Here is a 13,706-nt window from a genome sequence, read left to right on the forward strand (position 1 = left end):
GGTTTTTCCTCTATTTTAATTGCAGGTGCTCTGGGTGAAAAAACCCTTACTAGCTTTTTGGGTGCTTTTAAAAATTTTGCTCAAAAAGACCTGAATTTTTGCATGTAATTGAAAAATAGAAAGAACAAAAATGTTGTATATGTTTTTTGGATAGTTCGCTCTTGGTTTCATAGAATTAATAATTATATGCAAAAAGCGTGATTTCTCGTTGCGGTGTCTTTTGTTTGATGCTGTGACTTGCTAATTAAATTAATTGAAGACCTGGTAATACTTAATTAAGCAACTGATATGGGTAACAGCAGTGTAATGTTTCATTTCTTCAGGTGGATGAATGATATATTTAAGAAAGGATACAAACACCCACTGAAAAATGATGATATTTATAAAATTTTGCCTGAGGATAAAAGTAAAGAGTTAACAGACAGATTGGAAAGGTAAGTATAAAATTAATATGTGCCCATTAGGTATTAGTTCATACGTACCTTTTCAAATGCCATGGAAAGAATTGGTACAGATATTAAGAAACTTTATGTACATTAGGCAATGTATTAAGAGCTAACGCACTATTTTGGAGGAAGCGATTATTTCTAGCCTGCTCACATGCGATAGATGTTGTTGCTATTATAAAACATATATCAGACACCATATTGGAAACATGTGGGGTACAACTGGTCTGGGCATAGTTAATAGAAGGGAATGATTATGAAACCCGACAAATTTCTATTTTGTAGGTTTTTGTTCTCTTTTTTGGCCTTGACCGTGCACAAAACACATAGTTGTTTACTCGGTACTGAGGAACTAACCCATAGAAACGTGTTGGTTAATATGTAATTCATGCATAGTGTATGAGCGCAAAATAAGAATGTTGTGCATGGTTGTGGACTTTCCAACCTAAATCTTGGCATCTTTGTTTGCTCCTTTGATGTTTGCCAAGCTTGCAAACCAGTCCCCTCTATTAACTATGGTCTGGGCTTGGTGACAAAATGACGCAGTGGGAGGTGCAAAAGAGAGGGAGCGAAAACCAAGGCATGGCATTTGTTTCGTGATAACAAGGTCTACCACCTGCAAACAGGCTACCACAGTCCACACTGTTTTCTCTCCTAATTGAGTTTCTAGGGTTACGTATCATTCTAGGTCTATATATAGGAGACTGCTCTCTGTGGGAGAGTGCTTCATTTTCTAAGACCAAAATTATTGTAGAGTGTCTCCATTTCCTAGTTACTTTCTCAAAAAGTACAGAGCCATAACAGAAAGAGCAAATTTGTGGAACAAAATGTTAAAATACATGTACATGTACACATGCAAGTTGTAGTTCTCTATTGGACGTATGCAAAAAGTACATCATAAAGCTATATCACATGAAAGTCCAGCCTACATGTTGGCAAGCCAAGGCATATAATATTTGAGCAAATGGAAATTTGGCCAGAAATGTGATATTGTGTGTGCTGTAACTAAAGGTGGCTCACTCTGAGCACTTCAGTGTTGCTTTAATTTATGCATCAAACTAAAAATTCTTAATCCTGATCCCTTCATTCCTGTTTTCAGCCTTTGGAATGAGGAAGGACAAGATGCCAAAAAGAAAAACAGAAAACCAAGGCTTAGGAATGCTTTCATAAAATTTTTAGGATTTCCTTATTTATTTCTTGCAACGCTTCCTTTAGTAGAGGTAAGCTCCCAGTTATTTTCAGAAATGTAGACGTAATTATATTAGGGACTTTAAGATCTGCGACTGTGACGTCAACAAAAACGTCACCTGGAAATGTGAGTCTTTTGTGATTATTCCATGTCATTTATGTTGAACAATGATGGACAAAGTTTTCTAACATTATGAAAGGGTACAAGCAGTTTCATGCATGCAGAGCCAAAATAGACAATAAAAGATTCACATTTATTTGTAAGCTTGTGTTGTTGTCAAAGCCTCAAATTTGGTGATTTCATGTCGTTGTCCGCCGTGTAGAGTACTGTAAACATATGTGGTAAAATGCATACCGCACATCAGCACGATTATTTTTCCTCTTTTAACCAATGATACTGATGTTTTGTGGCGTTCTTGTTGACGACCGGGTTGTGGATTTTCAAGTCCCTATTATGTTGTTTGAACCTGAAAATCCCCTATTTTCCCCAATGTTATTATTTTGCTCTCTTGACAGCTTGACTATTGAATAGTTGGAGTTAGATTACTGTAGTAAACAAAAACAAGATAAAGACAATTACCAGTACCTACCCTGATAGGGTACTGTGCATTTTTGTGAGAGGCCTAAGAAAATTGGGGTGCTACTCTTAAAGCACAAAAAACTATCCAAACAGAACTCTGGATTAAATTGTCTCTGGCCTGCCCTCATATGTAGCAAAATGTCGGGTACGGCTTATAACTCTTATTGCATTAGGTAAAGTCTGCTTACGAGCCAAGTGGCCCACTAGGCCGGAGCTTCTTCCAGTTTCTGTAGCATGAAGCGACTACACTGTAGGAGTATTTCTGCTCCCTGGATGGGATGCTAGTCCAACACAGGACTTAACCCCCAGCATTAAATTTGTCAGTACCCTTTTATACAACTGGGTGAAGAGAGGCACCATGAGAGTAAAGTGTCTTGCACTGACAGAGGGAGGGGGGTGAAAGGTGCTCACCGTTGGCTTCCATTGATACCAGTTTCGTAACTGAAGGAACGACCACCGTAATTTAAAAAAATTGACTTTTGGCTACTTTTGATTTTCAAGTGCTCATTAACCCTTGTAAAGGACAAGAGTGACTGCCCGTTACATTGATTAGCCCAGGCATCTACTTCAAAAGGTATTGAAACCCCTGATACCTTTCACTCCTAACTGCAATTTTTATTATTTTTCAGGAGGGAGTGAAAATTCTTTCACCACTTCTTATTTCCAGACTACTTACCTTCTTTTCTCCTGTACCTGGTTTAAGCAAAACAGATGTCTATATTACTGCTGTGGGTTTTTTACTTGTTGTAATGACTGAAGCGATACTTCATGCTCCAAACTTTTTTGCACATACAAGATATGGTTTACAATTGAGAGTTGCTGCTGGTTCACTTGTCTATAGAAAGGTTGGTGCATAATCTTACATGTACAGTGTACCAGCTAAGGGTTTGCATAAATTTATGTAGTTGAAAGATCTTGGCATGGAATATGTTCTCAACATGTGTATGACTCTAAAAGAATCCACTGTCAGACCCGTGAACTGACAGTGCATTTGTGGGAAGTTAGGACTTTCTTTTGTTGGATGGACTAAATAACGTGTACAGTGTAACAGCTTAATGTGCAAACTAAAAGCCCTTGGAAAGAAAAGGAACAATATAGTATTGGTACATCTCTACTAGCATTGACAATAAGGATGTTGAAAATGCTGTCATCATGTCAGGTGCATGCTTGTTGGTCTCCCACAGTATCATCTCCATTTCTCTATCTTCAATGCAATGCAACATATGGCCCATCGTCCAGGTGTAAACACTAAAACCCAGTTTGAAGAATTTTGCAAGTAGCATGATACCTTTCAAATCCCAGAAAGGTAAAGAGTACTCACTCTTGAGAAGGAAATTGAATTGCCAAAGTTGGCCTAGATGCAAATTTAAAGAACTTGGTGGGAAGTTAGTGATTATAAAAAGATGAAAGATTATTTCATCTGAAGATTGTTTTGTCACTTTAAGCCTTATAGTGACAGTAAAAGTGGGATCATCTGACTTTGACTATACAAGAATACCCTTTTTAATGAGGCCACATGTAATTTAGGAAAAGTCACTGTCAAGCCAATGTGGCATGCAGCCTTTTCTTGCCAAAATGGGCATGCATGTTTTATTATTATTATTATTATTTTATTTTTTTTTTTGGGGGGGGGGGGGGGGGACATGGAATCCAGCAGGGCTTGCTTGTACGTGGCCATGCAATGTTTGGTCATCTTTGTGGGCTATTTTAGTGAATCATTATGGATTCATTGAGCCCCACCCATCCTGTCCCCAGGCTACTTGGTCTTCCACTGGACGAGGTGCCACTTAGCAGCTGGCGACCCTGCGGTACCTGGATCACAACAGGCCACTTCCCATGAACTTTTAATTCTCCAGTTCCCAAGCTCAGCGATTGGCGATGACTTAAAATAGCTAATGGTGGATCATGGCTTGATGCAGGCCTCCCTATATATCACATTAATTTAATTTGTTTATGTTTCAGGCAATGCGTCTGAACCAGGCTGCTTTATCCGAAACGACAACTGGTCATATAGTGAATCTTATGACCAGCGACATACAGATATTGGAAATGGTATGTGACTATGGTTAGTTGGAAGATCTACTAAGAACTGCATTTGAAGGAAATAGATAGCTATGAAATGAACATATGATTTTACTCTGTCTAATGCCAGACGATTTTATTTGTCAATGGAGGCCACTTCAAAGTTGAATTAACAACTTCTACATCTACTTAAAACCAACAACACCCACAATTCCTCTATTCGCTATGACAAAGGGCTAACGCTCAAAACGTCAGCTTTCCAAATCATTCACAGTGGTAATTTGACCTTTATCAACACGTTCGATAAAACCAAATTAATTTTCCTGTTTCAATCTCAGCAACACAGTTTCTTTAGAAACTAGAAATTTCTTTACTTAAAAACACATATGCCCCTTAAACCCTTTCCATCTTAAGAGTTGTAACATCAGGTTTAGCGGTTTCACCAGGCACGTAGTGTCGGGAATAAAGCAGTGTTCTGTATATCGTCCATCTTGTGTGTGTTGTACCTTTGCGGTAACACTTCATGGTGTCAGAATTGGGATGGAACACCTGAAACCTCTGAGCCTATGCTATTGAGTGTGGCGGGAAATAAAGCCCAAAGATGATGACGCTGGAAAATGTCCTGGGATCTCTACAAAGTTGCGGGTGAACTCGATCAAAAAGAGGAAAAGATTCAAGTCGCCACACTGCTTCATGTGCTAGGAAAAGAATGTGAGGAGTTTTTCTTTTAATTTTGTTTGGACTTTCGCGGGAGATTGGGATAAAATTGAGGGCGTAGAAGAGAAGTTCAACGCTCCTTGTGCTCCGTTTGTGCTGGGCCGCATCGAACGAAAACAAAACAAAGGAGAAGCAGTTGACGAATTTTGTAGCAACTTAAAAACTCTAGCTAAGAACTGCGACCTTGGTGATAAAGAAGATTCGGGGATTACCTCTATGTCCATGCTGGGCCTCAAAGATCCACATTCAAAAGAAAGGCTGATGGAGAGAGAACAGAGTTTAGAGAAAACGTTACAAGCTGCTCGTATTGCCGAAACAAGCAAAGAGCACATGAAGAGCTTAAAAGAAAAGAACAGCAGAGTTGAGAAAGTGGATGCAGTGGGCGGAAAAGGTCAGAAGACTCAATGGGGAATGCCTTGTGGGAATTGTTACAAGTGCAGGAAAATGAACTTGCATGTTACAAGTGCAGGAAAATGAACCATTTTTCAAGGATGTGTCGTAGCCCTGATGGGCAAAAGAAGCTGGTAAATACTCTTGATGATTGTGACTCGGCTGAATCAGCAGCAATAAAAATCCTAGAGAGGGTACTCCTGAATGAACCAGCTGATTGGGTGAGCAGTCTTGTTTGTGTTGAAAAACCGGATGAGTCTATTTGTGTGAGCTTGGACCCGAAAGATCTTAGTGTGGCCATTAAAAGAGAACACTGCCCCATTACCGTTAGTCGATGACAATTTACAGCAAATTGTGCAGGAACCACAGTGTTTTCAACTTTGGGTGCAGAAAAGACATTCTACCAAATCCAGTTAGATGAAGAGAGCAGTAAACTTGTGACATTTAATACCCCTTTTCGAAGGTATTGATACTTGAAGATGCCAATGGGAATGAAATCTGCACCAGAGGTTTATCAACAGAGAATGGAGCAAGTCTTTGATGGCCTACCAGGTTTGAAGGTCATTATGGATGACATAATCATACATGGCCGCAACACGGCAAACATGACACGCGGTTGAGGGCTGTTTTGCAGCGTTCCCTACTGTAGACAGAAGTCTACAGCAGAACAAAGTGAAGTTCCATGGCCATGTGTTCTCCAAAGATGGTTTGAAGACAGACTCTGAGACCTGGAAAAAGTCAGAGCTATAGTCGAGAAGCCCAGCCCGACAGACAAGGTTGGTGTCCAAAGGCTGTTAGAATGGTCAACTATGTCAGTAAGTTTATTCCAAACATGTCAGACCTCACCACACCGTTGAGACAGTTACTACATCAGGATGTTCTGTCCAATGCTTCCCGGGAATCACTGTAGTGTACAAGCGTGGGGAAAGCCTACACTTACATGTAGCGGATGCTGTATCACGAGCCCCTTTAGAAGAGTACCTGACAAATGCTGAGCAGTTAGACATCAACTTAGTAGAGCATCTTATCTCAGACCAATTAACAGTTGGCCAAGTTCCTTGAAGCAACCTGGTTGGCCAGATTCCAGAGGTCAAGGCCCCCTCAATTTACAGGAGTTCTGGTATTACAGAGATGAATTATTGGTAGCACATGGGCTTATCATAAAGGGGCAAAAGATCATTGTCCCTATATAGTAGTTTGAGAGGGGAGATGGTTGAGAAACTTCATGAGGGACACCTTGGAATCAACAAGACAATAGCGAGAGTACATGAAGTATTATTCAGGCCTGGGATGACAGTGGATCTGACAGAGAAGATTAAGAACTGTCCAGTATGTTTAGAAAACAGACTAAGTCAGCAGCCTGAACCACTGAGGTCACACGAGATCTCACCATTGCCCTGGGCTAAAGTTGGCATAGACATCCTACACAAGAATAGTCGAAACTACCTTGTTACTATTGATTATTACTTCCTTCCATGACCAGCACTGGGGTAATTACTGCACTCAGGTCTCAGTTTGCAAGGTATGGTGTGCCCTCAGTGGTAGTTTCGGACAATGGTCTATGTTACAGTTCTGCAGAGTTTAAAAAAATTTCGGAGGAGTCGGGTTTTCATCATGTCACGTCGAGTCCAGGGTACCCCCAGTCAAATGGTCAGTTGGAGAGTCAATGCTTGAGAAAGCTGACGTCCCATACAAAGCCATTCTTTTGTATTGGAATACTCCTTTGGAGGAAGTCAACTTGTCACCCTCGCAAATGTTAATGGGAAGGCGTTTGAGAACCTAAATTCCAATGACCAGAGAAATGTTAAAGCCCCAACTGTATTATCCTGAGGGATTTGCCTAAGCTACTGACAGAAAGACAAAGAAAGCGGAAGCTGCAGCATGACAAAACAGCGAAGGAACTGCCACCACTGATGAATGGTGAATTTGTAAGAGTTCAAGAAGACAACAAGTGGAAGCCTGCTAAAGTTACAGAGATTCTTCCGATTGAAACAGGTTGAAACAGAGCGGGAAGAGTACCGAAGGAAATCGTCGCTGTTTGCTAAGAACTGGAGAGACCAAGACATCAGAGTTTGCATGCACTGAGCCCCATCTGCTGAAGACCTAACAGACGCCGAAGTTGAGTTGTCTAGTGCAGGGGCCTTGCAGAATCCTGGGTCAACACCAGTCAAAATGTCTATGGCTACTACCAAACGGTCCAGTAGGACAGTTAGAGAACCTCCAAGGTTCAAAGACTATGTCAAGTTTTAGCCACAGTGGAACAGTTTTGTATCCTGTCACAACAAAGTCTTGTGTTCAAATTAGAGACAGAAAAACTACTCCAGTGGTCACGTCTGGAGTTTTGCATTGCCACTGTTTGTTAATTCTGTAATTTTTTCAGTTGTGTTTCCTTTGTTTGCTTGCCTTTCTTTCGTCACATTTGCGACTGAAATTTTCCTCTTTGCGATTAACATATCTGGAGAAGTCGCCAATTAATTTGCGATCAACTTTCACCGTTGAAATAAAGGGTTAGCATTTTTCCGAAACTTTAGCTAAAATAAATAAAGCGATAAAAAATTTTGTTTCAATTATTTTGGAGATATGGAGCAAAATTATAATGTGGTTGGACTTCGATCCATTCCCTCGATCATTCACTATTTTCAGGAAAATAAGCGTTTCAAAATAGTCACTCTCTTTGGCTTTTATGTTAGTGTGGATCGTAAGCAGCTGGTTTATCACTAATATCAGGCATTTCTTCTGTTTTATGCGGAAAATACCGTAATTATGCGGAGGATGCGGATGTTAGGGAATGAATCGGCATTGGGATCGGCATTGCTGCATCCTGTCAGATGCCATATCAGAAGTAGAGCCTTCGAGCTTGTAATTTGCACATCGTGGGTTCAACTCCACAAGACGACATAAAATGTAATTTACCTCAACACAAGATATGGTACAGTGCAGCCTTCTCAAAATATTTTTCGGGAGCAGGTCATAAGGAAAGTGGAGACGGTTTGGTGCTATAGGCACCCAAGCGAGTGCACAAAGGACGCAAGCTTCTAGCTAGGGGGGTCTGGGGGCATGCTCCCCAAGGGAATTTTTTCAATTCAGATGCAATTTAGTGCAATCTGGGGGATTTAAAGTGACGAAATTCCACATATGGAATTGACACTTGCTTGGAGTCTGATAAGAAATACTGGAATGTTAGTTAAATAAACATTTCATGTGCGCAACGCCAAAAAAAAAAAAAAACACGGACGCAAAACAACGTGAAACAAACTTTTTTCTAGCTTTTATTTTATCTCCAGTGACTTCATGTACAAGCTAAAAATATGCTGTCCGACATTTTCTGACTGGAAGGAGACGGTCAAGCTTTCTGAGGAGGCAGCTCATTGAGCCGTTGATCGGCCGGTTTTGAGAAGGCTGACAGTGTACAGCATGTAATTAGGGATAGTCATATACAGTAGTAGAATGATAAAGTTTAGGAAGTGCTTACCAAAAAGGATTTATTTAATTTTATTGCGCAAACTGGACCTATATGTACAAATATGCTGTACTCTCCTTCTGAGAACAGCTGCTTGCAATTTTAGGATGTGAATTTGTTCGAACTTCAATTAATGTGTTTTCTTCTTGAACTTCAATGCTTACGTTTTGGATACGTTTCTGTCAGGCAGTAAAGTTTGCACATTACATCTGGGTAGCACCATTAGCAATAACTGTGGTAGCAGTCCTCTGTTGGAATGAAATTGGACTGGCTGCTCTTCCTGGAGTTCTTCTCTTTGTACTTCTTGTACCATTTCAAGGATTCATCGGCAGATATTTTGCCAGTCTAAGGTAAAAGTGTAAAGGTGGATTGCAGTTATCATTGTTTAGTCCATGAGGCGAAACAAACAAGTTACGATGCGAGTCAGGCGCGCAACATATTGAATGTACCTCATCTTTTAATCCATGGGCCGGAACAAACACGTCAGGTCACAAATCAAGTGCACAACACATGGAATAATTCCATGAGGCAAAACAAACAAGCTACGACACAAATTAAGCGCGCAACACATGAAATATACAGTACCTCGTTCTTTGATCTGTAAGAGTATTGTAATCGGCTTTGCTAAAGAGCTCCTGTCAGCCTACTGAGAGTGTTAATAAATTCTCCCACATTTCCAGGTGACTTCCCTATTAGAATTAAGGCACATGGAGCATGTTAAATCTAAAATTCACGCATATTCCAGTAGTGCTTTCAATACAATGTATGTGATTGTGTATTTCTGTAATTCTTGTCTTTTAGAACCAAGATTGCCGTTTTATCTGATCAGCGTATTAAAGTGATGAATGAAATAATCTCAGGTATGAGAGTTATCAAGATGTACACATGGGAAAGACCCTTTGCCAAACTAGTGGCTGAATTACGAAGGTTGGTTGGAGAAATTGTTCAAAATTTAATAATGACTTTTTGTCCAAAATGCTATAAGGACTACTTAGCATTTTTGACAAAGATTTTAAGAGTAATTGTTGCTAGTTTTATCTAATAGTGCAGCTTCAAAATCTTGATAACCAATTATTTGTGTTCTCTTTTGATATATGCGTTCATTCAAATTCCAATAACGTGAGCACAAAATTTGGCACGGCACTGTTAAATACCCCAGCACCATATGATAAGGCATGATAGATCTTTGATTAGAACCAACAGAAGGCACCATTGCTAGAAATTCTAGGAGTGCCAAGCAGGACTACATGTGGTATGAAGGTTGCTCTGTATGCCAATCCTTGGTACTGTACAGTGTGCTTTGTTTAAGGGAATCAACACTTACCGGTAATAAACGCAGCACATTTGATTGAATTACAGGGTGTCGTGAACATTTTCAAAAGATTGGCTGACTAATTCATAATTATTCATGGAGGTTCCCAGGAAGAGACCTTTTCAATGTGTAATTTGTATCAACTTTTAATAATATATTTTTATTCCTTTTAATTAGGCGAGAAACAAAAACAATTAAATTCTCAGCATTCTTCCGTGCTATACATGGGGCACTCTATCTTTGTGCTATATCCGTTGTCAACCTGCTGGTTTTTGCTACATATACGATGACTGGCCACATTCTTACTGCTGAAAAGTTGTTTTTTGTCTTGGGACTATTTATGGGTGTCAGATCTTGCTTCACCTCTTTGTTCAACATGGGTGTAATGTATGTGAAAGAGGCCTCTGTTTCAGAAAAGCGATTACAGGTGAGGGACGTTTTTACGTACATGTAAGGGTTTATGTTTTGGATTAGTGCCCTTTCGGGCAGTTTCTATGGGGAAATATCTGAAGTAAAATATATCCTGGAATAAAAGTGCTTTTTTTTGTGTGGAGAAGTATTAATAGTTTGATTTCTCTTAACACTGTCAAAGCAGGCATTTAAGGTTACCACCAAAGTCTTGTGGACAATGTTTTAAGTAACATCTCGGTTGAAGAGGTCCATGCAAAAATGGGGAATTGAGCAGTCTGGGAGTCCACAACACAAAGCTTAGATTAGCTTGAAAGGCTTCCGGCCTACATTGCAGCAATACTGCAAAAATAAAGAATACGGCCAGAAGTCATGCTACAGTATTTTCCAACTGCTGCATATTTTCTTGTGCTCAAGCTTGTGTCACTACGGGAAACTATCCTTTAAGGTACTCAATGTTCTCGACTTGAAGTTGATGTTGCTCGTTTTCTAGAGAAAAGATCAAGTGAAATGTGGCTGAAAATCAAAAGCGTTGTGGATCTAACCACATTGCATCCTTTGCAACCCCCAAATCGACCCGTTCTATGGTTGAAATTCATCAGTACAGAATGGCAACCTTCCCGGTGTTTTTCTTGTTTAGAGGTTCTTAGAACTGGAAGAAAAGGATGCACGCTCATCTGCTGAATTACAGAGCATGGACAGTGAAATGGTTGCCCCACAGATGCAGTTAACTGACATTACAGCATACTGGGATCAGGTAAAATGACAATTTTTTTGTTGTGTGCGGCAGTAATTTCTATATCTAATAAGATTTACATTGGCTCCATTCTTCCAAAAACACATCTTTTAAAGGGGGTGGGTGGGGGGGGGGGGGGGGGTATTATTTCTAAAGAAACTGTGATGCTGCGTCTGTACGTGGCGAAGTGGAAAACTGAAATGGGTTTCTCAAAGTTTTCAGAACTGAGCTCATACAGCAAACCGACCACCGGTAAATGAATTCGAAAGCTGGCGTTTCGAGCGCTCGAAACGTTACCTTTTGAATGTCTTCAAAGCAGTCAATTTACCATCTTAACTCAATTTAGGAACCCATTTGCTTGCTTAGTGGTTATCATCTGAACTTTCTACCTTTGTGACCTTATGTGGACTGAATCGTTCTCATTGTGAATAAGGGGTTCTTCTTCAAGTATTTATCCTAATCAAACTTGCCTCTGCATCTGGCCGTGGCACTGTGCCCTGAAATGATTGGTGTACCCATTAACGTCGAACTGTGTCTCTTGTGTTAATGTTGTTTTAAAAGGAAGGTGAGCAAATATGTTGATTCTTTCAGACTCTAAGCCCAACACTTAAGAACGTCACCTTGGAAGCGAAACCGGTATGTTAAGTTTGATTTTAAAAAGAAAGAATTTGAAATAAGAGCTTTTACATTCGAACTGTTCATTTGCTCAGAGGACTCTGTGTTCGTTTAGTGACTGAATACCATTGATAATGCTCTTTTCTAATGAGCATTTCAACAAGAAATGTATGTGTCCTCATTCGGTCAATTTTTAGCGTTTGGCTGTTGCTCAATTAAGCAAAAATGATGATCAATAGGGGAACTTAATTGCCACAAGGCGGTTCCCACAAAAGGAATTGGAAAGGTCCATGTTTGGTCTAAATGGAGGTAGTGGTTGTTTCTGGAATTTAAATGGTCGATTATAGTCGAGCATGCCAGTTTTGTTACCTTTTGTTTTGCATAGAATCGTTGTGATTAGTGTTTTTAAGAACAACAGCATCCAAGTCTTCAAATTCTTCTTTAAAAAAAGAACAGGAATGAATCATTTTCCCCATAGTATAGAGAATGTGGACATGATTTTGGTGTAGAAAAATTCGTCTTTTGGTTGGTCCACCTTGAAAATGGCATCGGACAAAGCTCAAAATCAGTCATATAAGTTAAGAAGGAACTGCGCCACATCTTCTGTTGGCCGACTACTAGCAGGTAATTAAGTCTCACATGTGTTGTATGGTGGTGCAGCTATTTCGCAAATCAAAGTTACGAACAGATACAACTTTTTCAGGGTGAGCTGCATATTGTAATTGGGCCAGTTGGCGCAGGAAAGGTAATACTTTTCTCATTCCATTTTTGTGACGGTTTTTAAGTTTTTCTTAGTTGTGTAGTTCAGGTGTACATGTAAGTTCCTGGTCAATGAACTACGGCCGTAAATAGGCGTCTCTCTCCGCCTTGGGATTCGTGTGAGAGAGATGTAGTTATAGTATTTTCAATCCACTTTACAGTAGAAGCTCTTCTATGATTGGTTAGATTTCGGTCCAGTAGCCCAATTTTGATATATTAAAATTCAGTCCTAAAAAATAGGCATCATCTCGAGGCTCTGGGGAATAAACTCATACAAATCCTTTATTCCCCAGAGCCTCGGGATGATGCCTTTTGTTTAGGACTGAATTTGGAATTTAAATTTGAATGCTAAAGCCTATGTACTTGACTTTCCTAGCATGAAGTAAGTATTCTATCTGTTCTTGATACCCTGCTTTATCTCAGGCTTTTGCTCCAGTCCTGTATGCTAGACATGTTCTACTCGAACCTCGCTGAAGTTCGAAAAAGTTCCAACTTGAAAAAACCGATATAAATAACCTGAAAGAATTCGGTCTTAGTTCGATTAGTAACACGGGAACGTTATACAGACCAAGTTCGACATTTGCGTGCAACGAGTACACACAAGATAGATCATTAATACATCTAGTTTTCGCCAGTAATTAGCAGTCACTCGTTATGGCCAAAGAAAATAAGCAATAAAGATGAGTAAATACTGAATGCCATGGTGACACGTTAGTTTATGTTCAAAATACAAAAGAAAAAACATTTTCATTTAAATGCACATTTACCAAAAATCTGGATGATATTCACAAGACAATGTGTGTTAGCCTGGAAAGCAGGCGTATTGTGGTGGGCGAGCGATGAATAATCCAAGGAATTGATAATCGACCACCATCTTGGATCACAAGCTTACAGAGGATTGGGGCATCTCCTTGGTGCGCTTACAAAATGGCCGCAGAACGCGATCTATCGTAGATCGCACCACCGGGAACGCCTGCTCTGCAGGCTAATTGTGTGTCATAGTGAGTGAACTGATTGCCGGTCCCTTTACTTGGTGAGCTAATCCATTTCACTTTCCAATGACTTGTTTTCCT

At 39.9% G+C, this 13,706-nt stretch overlaps 1 protein-coding gene across 2 annotated transcripts in view; it reads left to right on the forward strand.

Annotated features, from left to right (window-relative positions):
* The window catches only part of LOC138016023 (ATP-binding cassette sub-family C member 4-like), a 43,788-nt gene that overhangs the window by 9,083 nt on the left and 20,999 nt on the right, over window positions 1-13,706 (forward strand). For both annotated transcript variants that reach the window (XM_068863185.1, XM_068863186.1), the window contains 10 exons: window positions 324-434; window positions 1,546-1,666; window positions 2,844-3,059; window positions 4,177-4,266; window positions 8,990-9,153; window positions 9,605-9,730; window positions 10,293-10,542; window positions 11,164-11,280; window positions 11,851-11,895; window positions 12,578-12,619. In XM_068863185.1, coding sequence (XP_068719286.1) covers window positions 324-434; window positions 1,546-1,666; window positions 2,844-3,059; window positions 4,177-4,266; window positions 8,990-9,153; window positions 9,605-9,730; window positions 10,293-10,542; window positions 11,164-11,280; window positions 11,851-11,895; window positions 12,578-12,619 — 1,282 coding nt within the window. The remainder of the gene's footprint in view (window positions 1-323; window positions 435-1,545; window positions 1,667-2,843; window positions 3,060-4,176; window positions 4,267-8,989; window positions 9,154-9,604; window positions 9,731-10,292; window positions 10,543-11,163; window positions 11,281-11,850; window positions 11,896-12,577; window positions 12,620-13,706) is intronic.

This window comes from Montipora capricornis, chromosome 9 (genome assembly GCF_036669925.1).
Source record: "Montipora capricornis isolate CH-2021 chromosome 9, ASM3666992v2, whole genome shotgun sequence".
Taxonomy (NCBI): domain Eukaryota; kingdom Metazoa; phylum Cnidaria; class Anthozoa; order Scleractinia; family Acroporidae; genus Montipora; species Montipora capricornis.